This window comes from Phodopus roborovskii, unplaced genomic scaffold (assembly GCF_943737965.1).
Source record: "Phodopus roborovskii unplaced genomic scaffold, PHOROB, whole genome shotgun sequence".
NCBI classification, from domain to species: domain Eukaryota; kingdom Metazoa; phylum Chordata; class Mammalia; order Rodentia; family Cricetidae; genus Phodopus; species Phodopus roborovskii.
The window spans coordinates 435,757-463,196 of NW_026125281.1; the positions used below are offsets into that span (position 1 = coordinate 435,757).

General features: G+C 40.8%; 1 protein-coding gene across 7 annotated transcripts in view; it reads right to left on the reverse strand.

Annotated features, from left to right (window-relative positions):
- Positions 1–27,440, reverse strand: part of Stau2 (staufen double-stranded RNA binding protein 2) — a 204,075-nt gene that overhangs the window by 119,342 nt on the left and 57,293 nt on the right. For all 7 annotated transcript variants that reach the window (XM_051196430.1, XM_051196420.1, XM_051196439.1 and 4 more), the window contains 6 exons: positions 20,292–20,451; positions 18,904–19,011; positions 16,199–16,411; positions 13,001–13,138; positions 7,204–7,335; positions 3,403–3,463 (listed from right to left, as the gene is read on the reverse strand). In XM_051196430.1, the coding sequence (XP_051052387.1) occupies positions 3,403–3,463; positions 7,204–7,335; positions 13,001–13,138; positions 16,199–16,411; positions 18,904–19,011; positions 20,292–20,451 (812 nt within the window). The remainder of the gene's footprint in view (positions 1–3,402; positions 3,464–7,203; positions 7,336–13,000; positions 13,139–16,198; positions 16,412–18,903; positions 19,012–20,291; positions 20,452–27,440) is intronic.

Genomic DNA, 27,440 nt, shown 5'->3' on the forward strand with positions numbered 1-27,440 from the left:
GCCAGAGTTCACCTTTGAGAAACAATGGACCAGTTTTGAAGTAAAACCCTGTATTAATAAGAAACATGGAATGTAAGCACAAAAAGATATTATCAACTGAACTATATCTAAATATTTTACAAAGTTTTCCATGCGCCATCAGTAGATCTTTAAAATGCGTGAGCTTTTTAAGGCTTTGTTAGTCATTCATCTGTTAAAAAAAAAAAAAAAACCAGCTTTTTATGTGTGTGCCAAGCATAAAATTGCCCTATGCTAAATTTAACACAAATTTCACATTGCAGAGTAATGTGTTCTTGTCCTTCCACATAATTATGACAGCCATTCAAAGGGCAAAAACACACTCACGACAGCCTTCTGATGAAGCTTCGTAAATGCAGGGAGCCTGAGGGACATGCAGAAATCAAGTCCACATTTTAAAAAAGCTGCAGGCAATCAAGCCGGGAAAATAAATGGACGACGAACCAGGCCATAGAATCACAGTCCCTTGTAAAATCATTTAAACTATTTCTTAGTTGTAATTGTTAGCAGTTTCTTATGACTCTAATCTTTAAAAAAAAAATCTACAACCTAAATTAAACGCACATGGACATTAACATTTTTGTCTACTTATAGTTAGCTGCCAGTGCGCCAGATTAAAATTTCCCTTTTCCAGTTTTGCACTCACTATTAATTCTAGTACATTTGGTTCCCAGTTAATTTTGTATTATTTTTCCAAATAATGGTTGGCTAGAAATTGAAATAACGAAGAGTTTGAGAAGGAAAATAGCGACGAGAGGCATTTAGTGCTTCTGCAAAGCAACCCTACTTTTTTTTTTTTTAGATGCTATTCAGTGCTGCTAATCACCTTAGTGTTACATAATTAAGATTCCCAACTTTACACAGTGGTACACAAAACACTTGGCAAACTTGGTCAGTAGTAAGATGTGAGCAGAGCTGCTTAAGGCAAGATGGTGTGTCAGTTCTAGCAGTCTTTTTGTGGCCTTCTGGAGATTCTGCTCACACCTTCTCCTGAAGAATGCTAGTCTGGGGGTAGATCACTTACAGCAAGGACATAAGTAGACAAGAAGTCAATCAAGACTTTACCATAATAACTGAACTGAAACTAATTTTTAGGAAGTGATTTGTTTCCCGGTGATCAATTCCTGAGCAGAGACTTTTTCCTAATTTGATTAATTAGCTTTCACTGGCTCTAGGCCGATGGGTGGTGAGAACCGACCCTGTGCAGAGCTTGAACTGCCTTTAGTCACTACAGTAGCCTAAGCTGAGCTACCAGTGTTAAAGAGCCTTGGGTCTGCCTCCCACCTCTCACAGCTGGGAAGGGGTGAGCCATTATAAACCAAAGAAGGTCCTAAAGCATCAATAGCTTACCTTTTCGAAGGCTGCAAACGCTTCTATTACTTCTACTTTTGTGTCTACAACAAAACTGATTTACATTCTTATACATTTCTGACTACTTAAACTCATTGGCCTCTCTGTGGCAGCTCTTCCTATACTTTGCAAAGGAGGTACAATAACCTTCAGCAAATTAAAATAAATTACCGTAGGGGCTGGAGAGATGCTCAGTGAGTGGTTAAGAGAACATGCTGTGCTTGCAGAGGACTCAAGTTGGGGTCCCAGAAACCGCACCAGTCAGTTCCCAACCACCTGTAACTCTAATGCCAGGACTGTAACTCTAATGTCCTATTCTGGCTTTCACAGGCACCCCCTCCACCCCACCCCACCCCACCCCGCCCCACACATGGCATTCACTCACAGAGATGCACACATACGCATAAATTCAAGGAAAATCAATCTTTAAAAATAAAATAAGAAAAGCATCAAATTCTAAGGGCCAAAATACCAACGTAATGAATACAGGTTGCAGGTCATCTAGAGTGTGCTCTCGTATTTAAAGGATCAGATAAGTAACTGTATGTCTTCTATATTCAAATACATTAAGTTCGCATTCTTTAAAATGTGCCAAATGTGAATTTCCAAGAGTAGATTCTATATTCTTTGGCCAGATGTACATGCAAAGAATATATGATAAAAAGTATCAGAATGGGATTTCTGGCCAGTGTAAACAGCATTATATCCTTTTTGCAAAAGAAGGGGACAAGTATGAAAAACAGTATTCATTACAAGACTATTGATAGGTGCTGAGTGCTGAATGTGGCTTTGTATAAAACTATAATCAATTTAACAAGCCATACATCTCTTCACCAAGTGGTTGCAAGCAGATGTATCCAAACACCAAAGGGATAAAGCAGAACAGGAAGCACCCTGAAGTGACCCCACATCTCCCAGGTCATCCCTGGGTATGCATAGTCCATGGTCTACCTGTCTGGTGATTTAGTCTAGCCTAGGGCATGGGGCATGGTGCATGGTGCATGCTAGGCAAGCGCTCTTTCACTGAGCAGTGGTCTCCTCATGAGGTGTTGGAGAACGAAGTCTGGGGGCTGCAGTGATGGATGGCTCAGTGGTTAAGAGCACTGGCTACTCTTCCAGAGGACACTGGTTTGATTCTCAGCATCCACGTGCCAGCCCACAACTGTTTGTGACTCTGGTTCCAGTGGATCTACTATCGTCATCTCACCAAGCGTGCACATGGTACACAGAAATACATTCAGGTAAAAACCCATACATATAAAATGAAAATAAATCTTTAAAATGTTTTAAAAGAAAAATATCTGTATGCACAGTAAAAAAAATTATCTGAGTCATATACATTTGATAATAGGTTGATTTTTAAGTGTCTGACTATCAGAGGGGACAGAGTTGTGAAATTTCATATTTATAATCTAATTATAACTTAATAACCTTAATAAAACATTTAAAATTCCAAGAGCTCAACAAAATATAAAAATGTATGTTGCAATGCTAAATGCAAACAGCATAATGATTTTTATTTAGTAGTATAAATAAGGTATATAATTATATACCTAATAATTATATGTGTAATATATATATATAATTATATATACCATATATAAAAAAATTGTATAAACAAGGTCTGGGCTACAGCTTGTCTACCATATACAAAGCTCTGGGTTCAAAAAAATAAAGAAAAATTTATATTATAATTATATAAAAATTGCTTTATACCCAAGAAATTGGAACTATTAAAAACTGATTGCGAGACAACTGATTTTTAGATTTGTTTTTTATTTGTAAGAATATTATTTAAGTAAGAATAATAACTTTCAAAATGCTGTCAGCATGTAGATTGACGGTACTTAGACTGTAGCAGCTTAAGGATTTACGTGACTGTCTTAATTTTCATACTCAGCATTTTCAGGACAGCCAGCATTTGTGACTTCCTTATTCCTTCCACAATGCTTAGCACAGTACCAGTGGCCTAGACAGAGACAGCCAGGGCCAGTGATGATTAGCAATTACAGACAACACAAAATAAGAACTTACTGTTATTCGTTGGTTCAGAAAACCCAGCCTTCGGACCACTCCATCCTTTGTTTTCCCCCGTCTGAAAGATTAAATCAGTTGTTGAAATCTACACAATCAGGCATATTAAAACAATGTTAACTGACCACTTTAGCGAGGGCAAAACCCCCTCCCATGGCTACCGAGTGTACCCTCTTTAGCTCTCACCCACGCTGACGGCTACAGGAGAAACTAGTGTGAACAGGACATTGCCCCCTTTCTACACGAGTCTACTCCTGTTTTGCTTGCTGCTTTTGAGTTGCTACAGTTTGCAAGCATGACTTTGTAAGTTTATATGGTATCAAGAAAACCTGCCATATATAATATATATTACACAGAAAATGGTCAGTAATTTTCACTTAAGAAGTGTCTTCATCCCTTCTAAAATCAAAATAAGAACAGAAGTATTACTATGTCCATTCTGGAAAAAAAAAAAAAACCTTTGCTAAGTATCCTGAAAATATAAATGTACCAAATAATCAACCAACATTATTTTTACAGAATTTTTTTTCTCTTTCATTATACATCTTAAGGTGGCAAGGAAACATATACCGGCAAAGGAAAAGTAAAACACTAAACTAAGAACCATGACGAATGTGTTGACACTGTTACCATAACCACTAGTGTAACATAAACCAGGAAGCATACCTCTCTCCGTTTATGTCTTTATTCTCTTAAGACAAAATTTCCTGTCCTTTCCACAGTCACCCCCATGAGATCTGTTGTGGAATACTCCTTTAACTATGTAAAGATGTGTTGCTGTTTCTCCTAAGTCACCTGACTGGTCTAATGAAAAACTGAGTGGCCAATAGCTAGGCAGCAGAGGGATAGGCTAGTTGGACAAGCATAACATAAGGCTGAGCATTCATGATTGATAAGCCTCTGTGTCATAATTTGGGAGGTAGTTGGTGGCCCAAAAGAAAGCCTGCTACTACCTTTGACTATAAAATTCTAATATAGACATTCTTTGCAAAACAGAAATTACTGTACAATAAAGTAATCTGACAGTATCAACTGCCAACAATTGTAACGTTTAAGACTATATTTGGTAATGAGCTAATTGTTTTGTATGAAAATAGATGGTCTCGTTCTACCTCGCAAAATCTGATGTGGTGTTATTAACATCTTGGCTTCTAAAGATGCAAACCAAGGTATCTGTGATCACACACCTAATCGGCAGTTTTCCTAAGTCAAGAAATAGAGAGTAACCATACTTTAGGGTTGGTTTGGTTAGATTTTTTGTTTTTTGTTTTGTTTTGTTGTTGTCTTTTTCTTTTCTTTTGTAGTTGTTTTTGTTTTATTGTATGTGATGCACCAGGTATTGAACCATTGAATCCAGGGCCTTATATACATGCTGAGCAAGCATTCCAACCACTGAGCTACATCAATGATGGTCCACTAACAGCTTTCTGTGTAGGAAGGAATTGGAATCCAGTGAAAAAGGGCTATAACTATGATGAACGTGTGTGAACTGTGCAACTCAGAAATGAAAGAGACAGCAGGGTGAATGGCAGTTTGGAGGAGGAATGGCCTGGGGCTGGAGAAACAGCTCTATGGCTCAAAGCACCTGCTGCTCTCCCAAAAGACCCAAATCACAGAGGGGTCAAAAGCTGGCACTGAACAACACACTCCGCCCTCCCGTCTGACCTCTTCACCTGTTGCCAAAGTCCTTCTCTGGCTCCCTGTTTTGCAGGTTTCAAGTGTTCTTTCCTTCTGTACCTATTATCTAACCCTGAATCTTACCAAATACACATACAAAGTATCCCGGGGACCCCCCCCCCGTTTATGTCTCCTGCCAGGTTCTTCGTTCCGGTGTTCCATATCTGAACAACTCTCTGAATGCCCTCCCTACTTTCAGCCTCTCAGCTCAAATCCATTCTCGACACTTCTGAGAGAATTGCTTTTTATGAACATAACTAGATTAAATCTTAAATGAACAATTCTCTAAGCCCTGTACTTTCCAATCAAAGAGTGACCGACTGACCTCTCTCTCTTTGTAACATGATCAAACCCCCCATTCCCAGCACTTGACGGCCGAGTTCCTTGAGGGTAAGGACCAGGTTTCCATCCACCTGTTATCTTCAGTTGTTGGTGTCTGGCATTTAGTAGTGAGTGTGAGGGTTGGCTTCAGATGTCAAATTGTCTGAGCCAGAGTTCAGGTATTCGGTAAGACATTAGCTGGTGTATTTCTGAGGAAGTCTGGGATGAGATGTTCATCTGAATGGTGGACTTTAGATAAAGCATATCACCCTTCACAATTTGGAGGGCCGCGTGCAATCAGCGGTTGATTTCCCTCAGGAAAGAATTCTTCAGCAGCCCGTCTGTCAGTGGAACTGCTTCCTGAGCCTCCAGCCCGCTAGGTGTTCCCAGAGACCAAAGACTACCCGAGCCTCCACAATCACTTAGGCCACTCTTTAACATAAGTCTGTGTGTGTGTTTACAAATGTGCTCACACGTGCGTGCACACACACACTGACACCCATGTGCACACACTCTGTTGGTACTCTTTCTCTGGAGAACACTTGCTAATATAGTAGGTATGCAAAAATAAATAAAAGGCTTCTCAAATAAAGGAAATACTGTTTTGTTTTGCTTTTTCACTTAACTTATAAGTACATGTCTTTAAAGCATCTTATTTTGACATGTTTTTTATAAGTAGTCATCAGTTTTAAGTCAATATAAATGTGCTAAACTAAAACTACATATACATAATCTAAGATCTACCAAAATGCAAACACATTATGTTTTGTATTACAAATACTTCTTAAAGGAGAAAAGGCATTGACTAGCCAAGCTCAGGGGAGAGGATGGGGGATGTGATGGGGGGGCAGAGGAGGGATGGGAAGGAGGGGGAACTGGGGTTGACATGTAAAATAAAAAAAATTAAACTAAAAAAGAAAATAAAAAAATAAAACAGAATTGAAATAGCTATCACATAGACAAATGAATTTTTTAATCATTGAAGCAAATTACATGGCCTTAAGCATAGCTAAATGTTCATCAGAACATATCTTGTTTCTCCCCCTACTTAAGGAGTGTCCCTGCAGAAACCAAGGCCCTCTCCAAGCAGAGTCCCGTCAGAAAGCCCTGCTCAAAGGAAAACTACTGCTATAAAAGTAATATTAAATCTGTTCTACTGTAAACTTTTGTGTAAACAAAATGCTCACTAGAAGTAATTCCTACATAAGTGTAGATAACAAAGTGGTAATAAAAAAGAAAATGAGTTCTGTTCCCCCCACCTTAACTGCTACGCCCTGAACTCAGGCCTCTTTACAGTGGAGGCAGGTGCTAACAATGTCATTAGCTGCTGTAGGAGAAAGAGAGACTATGAACACTGTCTTGGGAGAAAAAAAAAAAAACCACTCTCTTTGTTTACCTTTAAATTTAAAATAAACAGAAAACAAATATATAGAGAGAGTCTGCCTAGCATAAAACCTGCCCTAAAGGACTAAGCCAAAGATGTTTATTTCCAGGTTCCAGCTGTCTTCTAAAACCAAAGACTAACAGCTCCTGTTCTTAGGAGGCAAGATTCAGACAAAAGTACGTGACAAGCCAAGCAGCAATAAGCTAGACAACATTATGTCAGTAGGAACTATCATATAAAATTTTTAGTATTTCTGATCCTAGACTTATTATTACTTGCTAGCACTACATCTTCCCAATAAGTGGATGTTCTCTTCTAACAGCAAAATCTCACAGAGCACTGCCTCACAAAAAGAGTCACCTTTGAGAGTAGGTGAGATCAGACTATGTTAAATTTCGTGCTGGACGAGGCATTCTCACCTTGTCGAGCTGATCCTGGAGGCTAGAGGACGCTTTATAACCCAGCTGTAACAGCATCGCTTCTGCCGCGTTCTTTTTTGCTATCTTTTTATTGGGTCCTGTTCCAGTGGCAACTTCATTGCCCACCTTGACCTATCGAGGTTGAAGAAATTAATTAGTTGTACTAATTATATTACATTATTATAATAATACACTATAAAGCAATGCATAGGACTAAAAACTGTGAAGGTTAGCCCAAAATGAAACAGAAAGATAAAAATCTCACTCATGTAAGTTTTGTGTATGCAAATGAGAACAGACGAGGAAGAAGTACGGGAAATGACCTCAGATTGTGGTCATCTCACTGAGGCATTCTTTTGGCTTTTCCTTATGTATTTCCATATCGTTTGATTTTTTTTAAACAAAACCTTACTCATTTAAGCAAATAAAGTTTATGTCAACACAGCATTTCTTCTAACTGCATTTAGTACTCATAATTTCTAGTAATGAACCGAGAAAGAGGAAATTCAATGCTGGTGTCATTTAAACTCATGTCCGTTGAGTATTTTAGAGAGGCATGTACTAAGAGAAATAAAATCACAAAAAGTAAACGGAAAAGTGGGACTATAAGGAGGAATCTACAAAGCAGCATCAAAAGCTCCTTCAGGGCTCAGGTTAGTTCTCCAGCACCCAACATGGCGGCCCACAACTGTAACTCCTGCTCTCGGGGATGTGGTGCCCTCTTCTGGCCTATGAAGGCAAAACACTTTATACATACAAAATACAAATATGACTAGCTCTTTAAAAGAGAAAACACTAGTAAATAGAGGGATGGGTCATGCTTATAGGTTACAGGCAGTAGTGACAGAGTGATTCATGTGTGGACCGATCCATACATTTACTGAATTCCTATTCAAATCCCACATGTACGCTACACTATTTGACAAGCTGACTCTAGGGTTTATGTAGCAGAGCAAAGGGCTGACAACGGGCATGGTTCTGTGGGAGAATAATGAGGCACAGCACCTCCTTGCTTATCTGAATTTTTATACAGCTACCATAAGGAGAGGGCAGATAAATTTGAGTTTATTAAGTTACTTTTGCTCTTAAAAAGATACTAGTAAAAAAATGGGAAGGAGGGGTTTGGTGGCTCAGTGTTGCCTGAGCACTGGCTACAAAGGTGAGGACCCAGCACTGCACTTGGATCCCAGAGAACCTATGTAGGGTGTGTACACAGGGTGTGGTGGCTCTCCTAGAGTTTGAGCCTTGAAAGCACAAGGCCAAGAAGGTGTTCCCAGGGCAAGCAGGGTAATGAGCAGCCATAGTGGCAAATTCCGGGTTTAACTGGGAGACCCTGTTTACTGAATAAGGCAGAAGAGAGAGTGGGGATGGGTTCTGAGATCAACCACAGATCCGTACACCACACACAAATGCCTCACTCTCTCTTTCTCCCTCTCTCCCTCTCTCTCCCTCCTTCCCTCTCTCTCTTTCTCTCTCCCTCTTTTCCTCTCTCCCTCTCTCTCCCTCCCTCTCTCTCTCTTTGTGTCCAGCCCCCCATCACAGACATACACAAAAAGGAAAATTACAACACAGAACCGTATGAAATGGTTCCTATGCAGGACCTCTCTCCAGAAAATAGTTGATCCCTGTGAATTCACAGTCTTAAAAGCTACTAGAAACCAAACAAGAGACCCAAACACATAGTCTGTGTCTGATAAGTTGGGTTAGGTCACCAGACATCACTGTGTTAAAAAAAAAATTAAAAATAATGCTCCATGGGGATGGGGGTGTGAGGAGAGGAGGAAGGGGAAACTGTGGCTGAGATGTAAAATAAATAAATTAATTGATTGATTTAAAATAAAATAAAAGAGGACATGGTAATAACAATAAAACTCAACAGCTTAATGTCACTTTCACAAAATTTCTCTGACAATCACCTGGGTATTAGCAATGACTGCGTAAATGCACAGGTAAATACAGTTTCCAGGTGGACACTGTGACACTTTTAATTATACTTTGTGGTTTTCCTTCTTGTTTAAGACCCTAACAGCGGTTGTTTCTCCTGTTCTAGAACATACGATTCTTGTCTGGCTTCCACAGTTGAGTACAATCAACTATTGATTATTTTCAGTTTTATTTGAGCTACTATTCCCATCACTTACTTTTAAGCTTTAAGTAACGGGGTCTACAAGACAATGGCAACAAAATAGAAACTTAAACATAAACATGCAAGTGATATATATAGAAACAGAATGTACTCTCAGGGAGTTTTAGTAGCTAGCCTAAATGATAGTTGTTGCAGCATACAAAACTGCGAACGTGTTCACTGCAGATCGGCTGTAAAGCTATCACATCTGTGGTGCAAACGTGTAAAGAGTTTTGAAACAGGTCACTGCTTTTCTCCCAAGTGAGAGGGTCCCCCAATGCCGGATGGCGGCCTTCTGTGGACTGCCGTGAGAAACCCTGCTGTAGCCGACACCAGTGGCGGTCTCTGCCATATCACTGTTGGCCTGACCCTGACCTCAACACCAGCCCTAAGGAAGATGTGTTCCCATCCTCAGCTGGTCCTTCTAATACCTGCTATTTTAACGGGCTTGGCTTGTTCCCCAGATTCATCAGCCCTTACTGTTCTGTTGGTGAAAAGATTAGAGCAGCTGCGTCAAAAGCCTCCCCCTCTTCTCTGGGAGGTCAAAAGGTTCACCAAAGTAAACAGAAACCAAAGATCACTGTGCAGCAAATGGCCTCGGTCACCTTCACCCGGCCATGGAATCCGCCAAGTTTCCATGCGCTTTATTCCTAACAGATCTGACTGCAACACTGTTCCTATCCTGGCACCAACTGTTTCCCTGTGTCTGCCAGGTTTCCACCTGCCCTATTCTGACCTTTCCAAGGATGTCTTCCTTCCTAACAGGTGTTTCCCAGACTCTTCTCCCCTCCTCATCCACCCCTTGTCTCACACAAGTGTCTGTGAGCAGTTAATTCAGGGGTCTTCGGGGTGTGTCCCAGGGGAGCCCAATGCTGAGAGGCCACACTGCTGAGTGACTGGGGTTCTCTCTCCTTGCTAACAAACACATGGTCACTCAGAGACTCACTTGATTATAAAAGTAAAAAAAAAAAAAAAAAAAAAAAAAAAAAATGCACACGGTCATTGTCCCGAAAAGTTCACAGGTGTTACAAGGTTACAAATAAGATTTGACATTGTAACAGTAATGTCTGTGCAAAGTAGCCCTCTACTATGCTGCTTTTTGTCTTTTGCATTTACATACACTGAACCCTCAACAGTAACTAAGAAATTAAAAAGTCCAGCATTGAAAATTTCATTTCTCTTTCACTAAGACAGACTAAATCTGCCATATACATATTTTTAATAACTTGGAGATCTTAGTCAAAAAAGTAGAATAGCATAATATGATTCACGATAATACAGTATATGCACATGTAATTTAGTCATTATTTTCTGTCTGAAAATTAAAACCTCCCTCCAAAACAAATGAAAAAGGGTTTTGTCCCTCAGAGTCATTAGCCCTGGTATACAAAAAGAAATTTGCTTTGAAAGCTAGACATGGTGGCATACGCCTAAAATCCAGAAGACAAAGAATTCAAAGCCATCCTTGGCTACATGGCGAGTCAGGGCCAGCTTAGGCTACATGAGCCTCAGTCACAACAACACTCCTCCTCCCAAGGAATAAATTTGCCTTGGAACTAGCTATCCAAATAATGTCATGGAAATTTTTCTTTTCTTACTCAGTAACCAACGCAAGTAACTTATATTCATTTTGTGACATACAAACTCAGTCTGGGGCGGTATATTAGATAAAAATGAGCATATTATTTTACAATATTTTTTCCACATTCAATCATACCATGATAATACTGCTTAATGAGTTTACACAAGAGCCTCCCCTTTAATAAGGCTGCTGTAATATTGTGGTGAGTCTACTGAGTGTCCGGTGGAGAGTGCAACATACATGAATCCAGTGTGAAAGCAAAGACAAATGTCTCTGCTTGACTTCAACGTTCATGACTACCATAAAATGGAAGCTAGCCAAAGACATTCTAAACTCCTCTCTCAAAGTGGGGATTCAATACACTTCATGGAAAGGAACTGTATAACTCAACCCAAAGCATATTATATCCAGATATGTGTCTGTATTTGCAACCTCTGGTATCAAAAATAACAAACAAAACAAAACAACAACAAATACAGATCCTGGTATTCTTAAGAGCTAAGAATGTAACAGCAAAAACAATTAATATATTCTAATTAATGAAAAATGCTAGATCAGTGCTCCGGATCCTAATGAAACCTAGACACACTGTGTTTACCAACCACAGGAAAATACCTAACTGATTGCGGTTTCCAGACGTCTCACAGGAAAGCAACAACTACATAGTAAATGTTTATTATAGCCCCAGTATTTATCAATACCTGATATCACATACATTCAGAAGTGCAAAATTTAGCTATGTGTGAGTAGTTAATTAATGCAAGGTTCCATATCTGGATGTCGAGATATAAGATATATACTTAACAGCTGGTAAATATCGTATGAAAGGTAAGATCCTTGGGTTTGACTCCTTCTTCCACAACAGAAAAATTTTAAGGTTTGAACACAATAAAGAATAAGTACACACTGGTTATCAGATTCTTCTAATAAATATTACTATAAGAAAAAAATATATAATTTCCAGAGCTACACACTAGATTAAATCTAAACCAACAAGGTTAGAAGTTAGGCTTAAAATTTTTATGGAGGGATAAAGAAATCAAGAGGAAAGTGAGAAGTCACAGATGAATCCAGGGTGGCAAAGATCTTACTTGCTGAATGGGGTCCAGTACACTATTTTCTTCCTACCTTTCAATATCCTTTTAAAGATTTATTTTAAAGTGTGTGTGTGTGTGTGTGTGCAAGTTCAAATGTGCACATGTGCATGTATGTGCACACAGGCACATCTGTGCTTGTCTCTGCATACATACATTACTACAAGTGTAGGTGCCCAAAGAGACCGGGGCTGTCCCAGAACCCCCTCTGGAGCTGGAGTTAGAGGCAGTCGTGAAATGCCTGTTGCGATGTTACGAGCTTTCTGATGGAGTGTTAAGAACTGAACTTGGGTCCCCTGCAAGAGGAGTACACACTCTCAATCACTTAGTCATTTTACCAGCCTTGGATATGTTTCTTAATAATAATAATAAAAATATTAGAACCAACATTGCCCCAAGAGCATGGCTTGAACTGACAAACACATATAGGTCCCGCCAGGCTTGATAAGGACAAGGCAACTTGGGTATTTGACCTCACTTGTAGCTCATACAGAGTAGCAGTCTTCAAGTTTCTTGGCTGCAAAATAGAGTTAGGTCTCTCCTTCAGTCTCCACCGTGGTCAGCTGGCCAGGCCAGACATTCTAATTTTCCAGAGAGCTCCATAACCTTATGCCCTTGGCCCATTCCCATCCCTTACATCTACCCTTCTTATTTTGTTTCTAATTCCCTTTGTTTCTGATCATAATAGTTAATCACCCTAGCCACAAAATGCAACATGAAAAGTTAAGAGACAGACATTAAATGATAAGCTCTGTAGTAAATAACCCATGTGAACTCATAGGCCCTTCCAAATCTCATACTGTCTATCTAACATGTCCTTGACACCAGCATGTTTCCAAGTTGATAGGTGAGCCGAAAAAGAATGCTCCACAGTGTAAACATAGTTACACATCCTTCCAAGGCCCAGCCTGCCCTCTTCACATCACTGTGACACCCTGGGAACTCCTCAGTCTCTTTATTAATTTCAGAAACATTTACTATAATGGCTAAAAATACCTGCATGACAAACTCTCGACGGCGAGGCATCCCTCGTTCTGAAAGTAAGACATAATCAGGCTCCTTTTCCTTCCTGGCCTGTTGGATTTGGGCCAGACGGCTGATGGGATTCATTCCTTGACCATACTCAGGTCCAGCCTAAAATAATAATAATAATAATAACTTATGAAAAATTTCAGAATCTTGACTGCTAAACTTATTTGTGCCTGGAAAAAGCAGTGGTCTCCATGGCATCCCCAGCCCACCAAAACTGAGTGGGAGGGGAACATCAAAATCACTAGGAAGATTCACAACAGAAACTTGTCAAATAGATCCAACATTTAGCCTTCCACACACGGGGTTGGGTCTCAGAGATAGTGGAGAAAAGCTGCATTGATCATGCTTTAAAGATGGGTGATCTCCTCAGGTGGGAGAGTCACTCACAAATAACAACAGAACATGGAACAGGACAGGGTAAGACATGAACTTTGAGCAGATGCTTGCAACGTAAAACTTTAAGAAGGCTCTAAAACACATATTAAGAAAAGGAAGATAAAAAGTGATAGATGATGATATTAAAGAGTGATGAACAGATGTATCACAAGAATAAAAAATGGAAAGAAAGACAACCACTTCATTAGAACTTGGCAAATGCATATTGATTAAAGTCATGGTGAAGTATGAATATACACCCACGAGCTTGGGGAATTTGAGAAATCCAACAGCCCAATAGGTGAGAAGGTGTGCCGCCGGATAGCTTTATGTCAACTGATGCAAGCTAAAGTCATCAGAGAGGAGGAACCTCAATGCAGAAGATGCCCCCATAAAGTCAGGCTGCAGGCAAGCCTATAGGACATTTTCTTAGTTAGTGATTGATGTGGGAGGGCCCAGCCTATTGTGGCTGGTGGTCCTGGGTTTATAAGAAGGCAGGCTGAGCAAAGCATGATGAACCAGTCAGTAAGCAGCGCCCTCCATGGCCTCTGCGTCAGCTCCTGCCTCCAGGTGCCTGCCTGCTTCAGCCCTGCCCTGACTTCCTTTGATGATGAACTGTGATGTGGGAGCATGAGCTGAATAAATCCTTCCCTCCTCAAGTTGCTTTTGACCGTGGTGTTTCATCACAGCACCTCACATTCAGTGTCCAGAAATCGTCATGCTCTGTTGCAAATCTTTCTTCACATAGTGGCTGGCAGCACCCTCCATCTGACACTGAGATTTCTTTTTACCCCTTGTATCCAGTAAATCATCTGCTAATACCTCACCCAAGATATTTCTCTAGTCCTCTCCATCCCTTCCGCTCTGCTTCCTGTTACTAAGGTGACAATGTACTTTATAGTTTGGGCTACTCAGGACTGTTTTTAGTTCAGGAGTTCAAGGCCAGCCTGGCAACATAGTAAGCTACCAACCCTGCCCTCCTCCTGCCTCCTACAAGCTTCTGTTATTCCTCTTCTAATTGCTGTGATGAAACACCACTCATCATCACAGGTCGTGTTTACTTCTACTCAGCAGAAGGAACCATGCATCCCAGATGAGTAAGATTTACAAAGACATGAAGAAAATAATAAAAACTCAAGATAATATCCTGAGCTAATCTATGTATTGGCCTACAATATAATTATATTTAAAATAATTTAGATTCCACCTCATCATAAGAACCTCCTTTCTCAGAAAGGCTCGTAGCTTTATTTTACAGAAGACAGACACAGAACAAGTCATTCCAAGTGTGAAGTCCACAAGGGAGAATGCAGGGCGGTCATCCAGCCGAGGAGTAAGAGGCTTGGAAAACATTCCAGAATCACATGCTTACTAATGCATGCAAAGCACTGCTTCTCCCGACCCCAGCTCTGGGAGAGAACATTCTAACTGTTTTTCAGTGGCTATAGATAACACTGGAATAGAGTTATATACCATTTTAGGAAAGCATGTGTCTTTACCTACCTAACAGCTTAGTTTATTAAGACTGACCTGAGTTTAATAGATACTGTCATCAATCTTATGTGACCATTTTGATATAAAGTACTGTTCTTTCATCACAGAAAAGCTAGAGACTATAGTAGGGATTTTTTTGATATATCATGTGACTGAACCACATAAAAGAATACACATGTTATAAAAGCTAATGGGACAAGCCTAAGCTAGCACCAAGCTTTCATAATTAATAATAAGTCTCCATGTCAGTTTTTGTGAGTTGGCAGTCCAAAAAGAAAATTCTGTTTACAGCCCACATATAAGGACCATAGTGGCCCCCAGCACCCACAAAAATACCTACTGACATGGTAGCCTCCTATAATCCCAGCATGTAGTGGCAGATACTGGGAAAGCGGACGGCTAGCTGCACTGGTGAGCTCTGGGTTTAATTTAGAGTCTCTGCCTCAAAAATCAAGTGAGGAATGATCAAGGAAGACACCCAGTGTTAACCCCAGGCTTGAATACACACACGTACAGATGCGCACGTGCCCACATACATGAAAACACATATATACACGTATGCGCTGTATGCACATCACATACAAAATAAAATAAAATGAGGGATAATGTCATCTACTTTACATGGTCACAATGAAAACTAAGTTAAAGGAGACAAAAAAAAATGGATGCTAAGAAGCAGAAATACACAAAGGAATAAAATTGTCCTTAATTTACCATCACGTGATCTACATCTTGATTTAGGCAGGGAGGCAGGGAAAAAAAGATGTGTGGGGGACAGGAGGAGGGAGACATAGAGGGGAACAGAACAGAGGAAGGGAGGAAGAAGGCTGGAGTTATTTTCCCCCCATTGGTCCAGGGATCTGTCTTGGCAAACCTTTGTCAACAGCCTACAGCCAGTGTACTATGGTCACAAGTCACCTAACAATGAGATGCATTCTGAGGAAATGTCATTACATGATTTTTGTTTCTATGTAAACATCACAGTGTACTTACACAAGCCTGGATAATATACATATAGTCCACTACTGTTCCTAGGCTATAAACCTGTAGGGCATGTTACTTACTAGAAACTTAAGGCAACCCTAACTCAGTGGTGTTTGCAATATTTAAATTATATAACTACATGTAAACATAGACAAGCATGTTAGAAATGGTATATAATTTTTTGGCTCCATTTTGACCTTATAGGACAAAACACATATAAGTGGTCTATAGTGACCAAAAGTAATATGTTGTGGCTCGTCACTACTGTAATTAAGTAAAAGACATGGGTATTCACAAGTATAGGCTTACCTTTACTATTGTTTTAGGGCGTTTTTTAAAAAATAGTTTTGGCTTCTCTACCACAGGCAGAGGTGGGAGTTTCTTAAGCTCCTGTAAGACAGTGGTTGCTGCACGTTTCTTTGACAGTTTCTTGCTATTTCCTTCTCCTTCTGCAGAAAATTCTCCCACCGACACCCGGGTAACAAAACTCTTCATATGTGGTGGTCCGCTTTCTTTAATAACCTATTAAATGCAAGTAGAATATTAATCAGCACACTGGCATTTGTGCTTACCAGTATGAATCTTTCTTAGTAGTCTCTCCAACTAATCTGGAGAATCATGCTAAAATTACAGTATCTCTTTCGGATAGCTATTCTAAAGCAGCAGATTTCTGATTCTCGATTAACCAAAGGTGAAAGAAATCTCTACAAGCATGTAATTGACCATCAGTTATGTCTTCCCATGTCTTACAGAACACAAAGCTGGGAATATAGAACATGCCATATCAGCTATGATTCCACCTACCACGAAAATAACATCACTATGAATATATCGAATGGGGTCCTCTATCAGGGTAAAACACCAGAGGTCAAAGATGATAAAGTCTTACCACACAATAGTCCATTGTATAGTACCATATACATGAATATGTTTCTATAAGATCATAATGGAGCAGGAAAAATTGTATAGCTTTTTAGTCTATGTTTACATATATTTCATTGAGTTATGAAGTATCCTCCTGTGGTAGACTTTCAAAAACAGAAAAAGGATAAAAATTAACCTCCCGTTAGAGACCTCAAACACTATTTCCATAAGGGGATTTAAGCTCTTAGGAATTCTGGTGACGTGATTTTAGATGGTACACTGATAAACCATAAAAATGTATAGGCTTTCGGTGTAAAGAATTATGGAACTTTCAACTAGGAATATCCATGAACTACTCAATATGTTTGTCTTGTAAAGGAAAGATAGATTCCAAGGCTTGACTACTCAAAATCCTAGTTTCCTTTAAAACTCTGACCTAAAGAACATACAGTATTCTGTTTACCACTTAATTGGAATTTTTATCTTCTAATACTGGAGTCCAATTAGGAAAAGGAATTAAAAACAGCATAGTATCTTAATAACCCAACATTAAAAGAATAAGGAATTAGTTATAAGTGTACTTTCCAAGTAACTAAGGTTTACCATTTGAAACACCAACTGCTCATTTGGACTATTCTGATGCACATGCTTATTAATTATAAAAGTAATTTACTGGGCTAGGGAGATGGCCTGCTTAGTAGGGTGCCTGTTATGCAAGCGTCAGGACCTGAGTTCAGATCTCTAGCATCTGTGTAAGAACGAGGCACTGCTGTACACACCTGTAAACCCAATAGTGGGTGAGGTGAACACAGGCAGATAGATCTCTGGCACTCACTGGCCAGCCAGCCAAGCCAAGCTCAGATTTCAGTGAGAGACCTTTTCCCAAAAATTAAGGTAGAGATAGGTCCCTGGTTCATTGCTGAGTTTTGGCTCCACCCCTCCCTCCACCCCATGTCAACCTCTAGGCTGAGAACACACGTGCAGGTACACACATACACAGGCACCACATGCATACAGAGGTGATTTGCTGACTCATTAGGGAATACTGGATGTTTAACCTTTTACTGTCGCATTAGATCATCGGTATGAACACCAATGCTCTATGCCACAACATACAGATGCTCAAAGGACTTCTATGACTTATAAAATCACCTTTCCATTTAGTTTAGTCTTCAGAAGTCCCTACACTCCAATGAGTTTTGGGTATGTGCTGATGGCTTTTGGTAGGCATCACAGTTTTCCCGGTGATTTCCTGTTGTGATCAGTCTGTAAGTACTTTCTCTTCCTGCCTTCCTGATTTCGATACTTTCAACCTGCTCTGGGCCAAGAAGTCAGGCAGTATGACTTGTCAGAGTTCTGTTCCAGAAGAAAGCAGCTTCTCATCCCAGTGTCTCTTTCAATAAGGAAGAGGCAGGCATTTCCCAGGAGACAAATTCTGGAGGAGAATTCTCCTCTCGGTGTGAGCTTATTTCCTCATTCTTGCCTACTCTCCACAAATTAGCTTCAAAAATGATTTCTTAATATGGAAGGCACCATGAAATTGTTTTTAAGGTTTTCTCTTTTTAAATATTTCATATACTTTTTATAAACACCCAGTTTGTGCATATTTAGTTGTAGGCATCTATATTATTTCTCTTTAGAGATTTGTCAGGTAATGTTAGATATATTCTGGAACTAGTTTAGTCCTAGAGTATGCACTTAGCTTGTGGCAAGGTCCTAGGCATGATTCCCAGCATCTCCCCCAAAATAGGGCAAACATGTTTTTACCTCTATACAATTAAGAGGAACTGGATACTAGCATAGTATCACTAAATACTAACTTGACTCATAACTTGAATTAAATAGGATCAAATTAATGGTAAATAAATAAAACACTGGATCCTATAGGTTAACAGAAATTATGATCAGAAAACAAATTTTATGGTCAAAACTGAAATGTCATGTATAAAGATAGCCTCACACAAAAAAGTCAGAGACCTACAATATTCGTAACATTAATATTCATAACATTACAGTGATTTCTATTCCTCCAGGGCATAAATCAGTTCACGGTAATAGATCCCAACACGAGAGGCTTGTAAGTCCCTGCAGCCGTCTAGTACATCATTTAACTTGTTTAAATAATCAAAGGAAAGCACACGATCACTTACCTCAAAACTGACAGGCATATTTCTCTTCAGAGCAATTTCAAACACTAAGCTTATTTCAGACTTGTTTGCATCCTTCTCGTCGTCCATTTCTTTTCCTGACTCACCATTCTAAGTCACAAAAGAACAAAAGAAAACGAAAACAGGTTAGCATTGGAGCTAGACGTTATCACAATCATGTTCCTACTGTCCTGCAATCGGGCGGGTCTAGATAAAAACCTTGAAATAACAGACATGGACATATAGTGTATTCTCTTGGAATTGTCACAAGGCAAGGACTATGCTCTGTCAGGCGTTTGGATTTTGTTTTGTTTTGCTTGAAGCAGAAGCAGCTGATGCTGAGTTTGAAAGCATTCTCCCCAACCACACATTCTCTGGACCCAAGTCTTTTACTGCAGAGCTGCCCACCTGCCCAACTGTTGTTCTGACACGACCCATAATGTAACAGAGTACAGGATGCAAACCAAGAAGTCGGAACTGTGTCCGTAGCAGCATCATTCACCTGTTCACTCATGCAGTACATACTTCTGGAGGGTCTCATCTGTGCTGAACAGTGTGCATGGAATAAGGGAATAACAGATCAAGTCTTGATAGAAATGGTGACTGCTGCCATAAACAGTTGCATAAACAGCAGACAAACATGTATGCCCACTATTATAACAAATTTCAAAGAAAGGAGACTACCATGTTTGCAGAAAGGATAATCTAGGAGATGGAACTGTAAGGTTTGACTATCTTGGCAGAAAAGAATAAGATGCTGGCTATAGTATTTGAAATGCCTGAACTAGAAATATTATTGAAGTCAGTGGAGAAAGTAGATGAAATTGTAAGAATGGGTAAAATTACCCGAGAATACCCTTAGCATTCTAATTTGCAAACTAAAATAGGACTCCAAATTCTCAAGCAATCTCCTCCTCTTTGTATTCCTTGACCTCAGGCTGGGGATGTGGCTCGGCTGGGAGACTGTTGTCTTTAAAGCACATGGCCCTATGTTCAGTTCCCGGAACTGCTGAATGAAATCTGTTGTGGCATTTGCCTACATTCCCCGACCTCTCGGGTTAACACAATGTAATATCTGCCCAATACAAGGCACGTTAAATGTAAGGCAAATGAATGTTACCTTCCATCTTCGTACACACATGCCTAAATCTCATGTTTGCCTAGAACCAAGGTCTTCCTTCAAAGGAAGGAATGTGTGAGTTCAGTATAGTGACCGGCATCTGAGAACACACTGCCATGCCTTCTCTAGCTGAACAGACTATTCCTGCTATTACACAATTACTTTATTTGTCTGTTCAGTAGCATCCCTGGGGATGCACAGACAGGGGAGGCAGGCAGGCTGTCACACTAGGCACAGGGCACACTGTCTGTCACACGTGGGAGCACCACACCTGGGGAGACTTGTCGGGAATCGGTTCATTCTGCAGGACTTGAAGGGCTTTCGTTGCGGCGTTGTGTCTGGCAGCTTGTCGAGTCTTCCCTTCCCCGAAGAATTCATTATTTCCTACAGTCAGCTGAACATAAAACACCTTGGGCATTGGGCAATGATACCTACAGAAAGAAAACACAAGGGTCGGCGGTAGCTTGGTGTCAGTCTATAACCATGACCGTAAGATTGTTCACTTACAAATGTTAGCAACTAGGGGATGCACCGCACGCTCGCTTACTAACCCTGACACAGTCTTAACCCCACGAATATATTCCTAAGGTAAAGTGTGAGTCAGCATCATCTACACATACTAGTGTACACTGACTTCCGTGGAAGATGTAACATTAAACAAGAAAGGAGATTTTCCGACGACCTTTGAGTTGGTTTTGATAGATGAGAACGGGATAGTTTGCTGCTGAAACGCAGAAGCACTGCACAAGCTGGAGATCGCTGAGCGCTCTGAGGCGGCCGCGTGCACATTGCTGGGCTCGTGGTGAACAGTGGCTGTATTAGTGCTATGGGGCAGTGAGGTGACTCGGTATGGCATGAAGACATCACACTGACATAACACAAGCTAAAGAATCTGTACCCGGCCTTTTAAAAATGCTTATTTCAAACTGGCCACATATTTCAGAAGGCAGTGACATTTCATCGCGTACACAATGCGCAGCGATCAGATTAGGGTGACTGGCATGGGCACTACCCCAGAAATGCACCATTTCTTTGTGCTGGGAGCGTTCAAAGTGCTCCCTGTTTGAAACACTGACTTAACTTTTATTAGCCACAGTCATCCTACTATACTGCATGAGACATGGACATCATTCCTCCAGCCCAATGAACCCTGTTGTGCTTCTGGGTTTTCCTGCTTTGTAACCCTTTGACTGGCAGAGAAAACGAACCCAATCAAGACCCCTAGACGGTATTATTTCTAGACTGAGTCAGAAGTAGCATCACAAAATATACTTGTGGTTGAAACCCAACCAGGTTTGCGTTAATGAAGCTGAGGGAGCAGGGTGTGACTAGGAAGCTGTTACCATCCAAGGGGTAAGAGGCCGGGGGGAAGAAGAACACATCTGGGACAGACTGCACGTTCTTCCCTTTTCTTAGTTTTTGTTTTCGTTTTGTTTTCCTAGATAGGGTTTCTCTGTGTATCCCTGGTTATCCTGGAACTCACGCTGCAGACCAGGTTGGCCTGAATCTCACAGATGCCCACCTGTCTCTGCCTCCCAAGGAGATTAAAGTTGTGGACCACCACTGCTGGCTGAGGGGGAAAAATGTAAAAAATTGGGATAGATGATAATATCTATCAACTCAACAATTACTTATGGAACGTCTTTTATGACAAGATATTCTAAAAAACAAACATCACGGTAGAGAAGGAGACAGACGGCAGTAAGACATGTATGTGGGATATCTAGCGTGTTAGAAATACCTGTAAGGAAAGAAAACAATGAGGGAAGGTTCCAGAGTATAGAGAGCTGTCTCTATAATGTAGCTAGGAAGGCTTCACTGATAAAATGGCAACTTTGTAGGAGGAACCAAACTAGGCAGGAATCTGGGACAGAGCATCTGAGGTACACAGAATGTGAAGCGTAGAGGCCCTGAGACATGCTCAAGTAACTAAGGAGGCCCATCTGGCTACTGTTGCAGGGGCAAAGAAGGAAAGCATAGGGTAAGAGGCAGATTCTGCAGGCCTTCCTTAAGAATCATCTTATGGGTTTCACTCTGACCCTAAGAGAAATGGACAGCCACTGGGAGCAGAAAAGGACATCATCTAAATCATGGAAGATCGTCTCTTGTGGTGGGGTCAGACTGAGGGGAAGGGATGCAGAATCAAGGGGCGTCTAACAGTAGCTATGAGATACGCCTCAGAAAGGGCAGATAGCGCCTTAACGTGGGTGTCACGGTAGAAGGAACAAGAGTCTTGAAAATAAAGATGGGGTTACAGAGGACTGCCTCAGAGTCACCCCAGAGCCTTGGAAGAGAGCACTCGGGATGCAAAGCTAACAGAAAGACCAATAAGCTCAGGGCCATAATACGGAAATGACGAACCCTGAGTAACACACAAAGTAAAAGTAGGACTGGACAGTATGACCCCTGAATTGAATGTCTCAGCACTATGAACAGAGTTTTGATGGAATAATGGATTTGGAATTGTAGTGCTAAAAATTAAGTTTAAAAAATTTTCCCAATTCTGGAATATGTCTCCAAACCAAAGTCCATTGAGGTCCTGCTTTTTTTTCTTCTCATGCTCATGACTGAACCCAAGGGTTTGCGTGTGGTAGACAAGTACTCTAGTATAACTTCAAGTTGCACCCCCAACTTGAAGTCACGACACATTTTAAATGATTATTAAATAGCCAAGTAGCGGTATGCTTCGCACAGTCTGAGATAAAACCGGAGAGAGTCCGCAATGTTAACGTTTGCTGGGCAGATGGGAGTAAACCAATGAAGGTTGACTGAAGATGAAGATGAATGGTAAAGTCGAAAAGATTAGCAAGGCAATAACTGAGGCCGTGTGAGTGGATGAACACCTGGAATAAACACCTGGAAAGGACTCGTGTAAAGGAGCCTAGAGCGCCTACGGCTGAGCTCTGATTAATGCCTATGATCAAAGGAAACAGTACATGGCAGGGGAAACAGTGCGTGGCAGAAGACAGGGTGAAGGAGGGTCAGAGCGGAGAAGAAGCTACAACATAATGTCAGGGGTAGGGGTAACCAACAGTGTCTAAGGGACTGGAGAAATCGAGAGCGTGGCAACAGAAAAAGTCACGGTTTAAATGCCAAACATCAGTTTTTATGGCTCACAGTTTTCTAAAAATATACATACGCATGTATATATAAGTGAATAAGTATCCTTATTTTTAAATGAGTAAAAAAGTTACAGGAAAAAAAGATGACACTAAAATACTATTCTTAACACCCAAAGACTAAGAGGAATTTTAAACTGCAATCTTTTTTGTCCTTTGATTACAATGGCTAAACAGAGTGCTGAACACACAACAGCTTTACCACTCATCCCTTTAATCCAAAACTTTCAACAGGCTAATGTGAATAATGAATATGCCACCTTCACTCATCCTCAGCCTTTACCTTCCCACCTCCACAGACCCATGCAGACCTAATCAGTTCTACAGAACTTCAAGATGCACTACTTGAAATGAGAAATCACCTCCTGAACCAATCTTACATGGCAGGCGTTCCCCGTAGAGCAAATGCTTTATAATTAATTATAAACCTCTGAAAACAGAGGTCCACAACTGGAATGCCGAGGCCCTTAACTGAGGAGAAGGGAGTGGGCGCCACTGTAATCACTAAGGGCTGCTGACAATTACAAAACTCATTTTGGTTTGCCACAGAGACAAACAAAATTTCTGTTCATTATAACTTTACTGGAATATGATGTCATAACACATAACCATACTGAAACAATCTGCTGATTTTTCTAACCAAAATATTAATTGCACACTAAAGAGCCCTTGGGGCCTCTTCCTTTGGGCCATCAAATATGGCTTTGTGTATGTGTACAGGCATGCATTTTGATATATATGTATATATAAATCATGCCATATAAATATCAGAGGGAAAATTAAGTATATTGCATTTTTTTTACATAAAAAGTAAAATATTCTAGTAGTAACAACAGGAAATACCAAGACCTGATGCCTGAATTGTTTCATTCCAGTTCCCCTTCATCCTCTGGCTTAACAATGATTCTTAGTAATACACCCCACATGGTTTGAATATCTTACACATCACATCTCAGAGCACCATGACAATTAAGATTAGCCAGAGCACTCTGATTAATGGTATCCAGACTGCACTCCAGGAGAAATGACGAAGAAATCTTCATCAAACAGAATACTGTGTATAGAGGTCCTTGCCGCTAAATACTTATTTCCTTTGGGGGGGAAAAAAAAAGAACCATGCACTCAGGGCTTATTAATTTCAAAGGTGGTGTGTTTTCCTTAATGAGGGTCCTTCTCACATTTGTATTTTTTTTTTCAAACAGTAAGCTCAATTTTGAAAATGAACATTCAACATAAGATGTATTTATTTCCACAACTGAGACTATATGTAACTAAGCAGCTAGAGGTCCATGCTCAAAGCTTAGGTTCCCATACTATTGCTACTGCTCAGAGATGAACCGTGAAAAACCCTACTGTGCAATGATGAAGTGGGCACCTCCCACCCTCTGCCTCCACAGTGTGGCTCTGCTTTCGCCAGAACCGTTCTTGTCATAATTAAAATATACACCTCAACCCTGTCTTCTGAATCAGTCTGCAGCTGAGGTCCCTGGCTTGCCTTGATGACTCTGCCCACTGTCTCAGAGGCGATGCTCTAGGCTATTCTTGCACAGGGCTGTCTTGGCCAACAGGCAACTGCTTCAAAGGAGGGGCTCTAACTGCTCCTTACTGCTCCCTGTGGGTCTCACTTACTACATCCTGTGGATCTATTCATCCTTAGGGTAGCCCGGCATGAAGGGGAAGGTCCTGAATCTCACTTTGAGAGCTAACAACGTTCTCCAATAGAGTTGTTGAGAGTTAAAATTCAAGTCTGTCTAACGTCAGAGTCTCAAGAAAATCTTGAAGAGGAGTTTCCTGAGGCCGACAAGATGGCTCAGTGGGTAATGGTGCTTGTCACCACGACTGAAGACTTAGCTCATTCCTTAGCACCTGAAGGTTCAAAAGAGGAAATCCTTTGACTTCACATGTGTTGTGGCATGAGCTCCTATCACATACATACATACATACATACGTACATATTCGCACACACACAATAAACACACTAATAAAGAAATAGAGAGCCTAAAACTCTGCCTTATTATCTTCTAGCTCCGACCATTTTTGTTTATGTCCTTAGTGGTCACAGAAGCTAGCGCAAGGGTCCTACATGAAGGGGTACTAAGAGATGCAGGCATGCCACCACATGGCAGCTTAAACAAATAGCACTCCAGGTGACTTCTTGAGCTTCCACGGCATGAAGTTCAAACAGACAATCAAATGGTGCAACGTGAAAATGATGGCAGTCAGAGCCACACTGCTGAACAGCCCAGACAGCACCAAAACCACTCACAAGGCTTCCTTTCCATGCTTCATTGTTGCCTGCTTGGTGCGCATGCGGTGGAGGGCAGGGCGGGAGCAAACACGAAACACTGTACATTAAAAGGCTTCCCTTTCCTTGGATACACAAGAAGTCTTCATATTTGCCCTGTCTTCAAGACCTATGAGACCCTGCAACAATCAAGAAAGGATACGGGAGGCCTTTCGATGCATACTTCACGTCCCCAGTACAGCTTCTACGCAAAGGAAACGCCCTTCACGCGTGTTACTATGGCAGTCTTCGCGCCATACAGTCTTGCCGTCCTCTCCAAAGTGACTTCACTCAAAGTTTCTTTCTCAACTCCTTTCTGTTATCTTTCTAAACAGCAAAACCCCATCTGTCCTCCCCACCATCCGGCGCTTGCCCTGTTCTTCAGCATCTCACGTTCCTAGATACCACTTTTACAAGGTGAGAAAGATACATTCCAAACAACATTAGTGCATAAAAATTGAAAAATAATTACCTCATTTCATTTGACAGCGCTACTCATAAATTTCAATACAGCTTAGACGGCCCTATCTCTTCTCCAGGGTTATGTCCAAAGCACATGAACTTGCTATCTTCTGATCTAATGGGGAGAGGCTGGGATTCTGGTCTTTTTATAATTCAGACTGAAAACAGTACGTCACTTAAACTTTCTGTCTCAGTTTACTGCTTATCTGTAAAATATTTGCAGAACCTATGATTAAAAAATTCTAAAGGCCAAGACTTAGAATTCAAATGACATTTGATTATTTTTACGCTTTGTACACTTTTGGCAGCTCTAACCCAAATTCTTTCCCTTGCAACAGAAAAATAACAAGTTTTTATCATAAGGCTGTAAAGTAGTCTTGGCATATTTTCAAACTTGTCCATATATAAAATGCCAAGATAGTTCTTTCTTCACATCTATTAAATTTGAAAATAATATTTTATGGGGTCTGGGTTTTAATTCTTAAGGAATTCAAATATTGGAACTGATTTGAAAGATTCACAGGCAAGCTGAAAAGAAGTTTTAAAAGAGGGGTGTGTGGTGATGTTTTGTATATGACCTAACAAATAAAGCTTGCCTGAAGATCAGAGTGCAAAACTGGCCACACTAGCTAGCAACAGAGGCCAGACAGTAGTGGCACACACCTCTAACTCCAGCACTTGGGAGACAGAGGCAGACGGATCTCTGTTAGTTCAAGGCCACCCTGGGCTACAGGAAATTGATCCAGTGTAATAGAGAAACAGAAGCAGAGCTCACACAAAGGTGATCCCAGCACTTGGGATCACACGCCTTTAATCCCAGACCCAGGGAGGTGGAGGCAGGAATGATATGGCGGGGCAGGGAGAGAAATATAAAATGAGAGGAGACAAGAGAGAGATGCAGTCTAAAGAATAGTAGTCTGAGGAGCAATCTAAGCAGTCTGAGGAACAGGCAGTCTCAGGAACAGTGCAGTCTAAGCAGTCTGAGGACAGGACCGCCCCTGTAGTCTGAGCGATGGTAGAGGGAAGAACTCTCCCAGTGGCTGTCCACTTTGCTTCTCTGATCTTCAGCTTGAACCCCCAATATCTGACTCTGAGTTTTTATGATTAGGGACAATTATAATTTGTGCCACATGTGTGAGGACATTGCACCTGTTCTGTTTGGGGAACTCCCCTAATTATGCCTTAAGTGCCTAGGAGGAAATACACAAAGGATGCAAAAGAAATTCTGGGGTAGGGTGTCTCAAAGTGATGAGTTAAATGCCATGGTGGCAAATCACAGTTTCAAGTCATTATCGGCACTGAAATGTTCAGCAGAGTCGACTCAGTAAAGATAAACCTGTGTCAGAAAAGCAAGAATTTTTAATACGAGAGCGAGAACCCGTGTCACTGAAATGCAACAGTTCAGGGCAGAGGATGCTCTCAGAGGCTTGCTGCTGGGAACACACCGCTAGCAATCTCGCCAGCAACTCACACCCACTATTCTTGCCCCTCCCCTAAACCGTGTCTGCGTAAACCATCATGAGCACAGCATTCACAGAATTATGGCAAAAGCAGA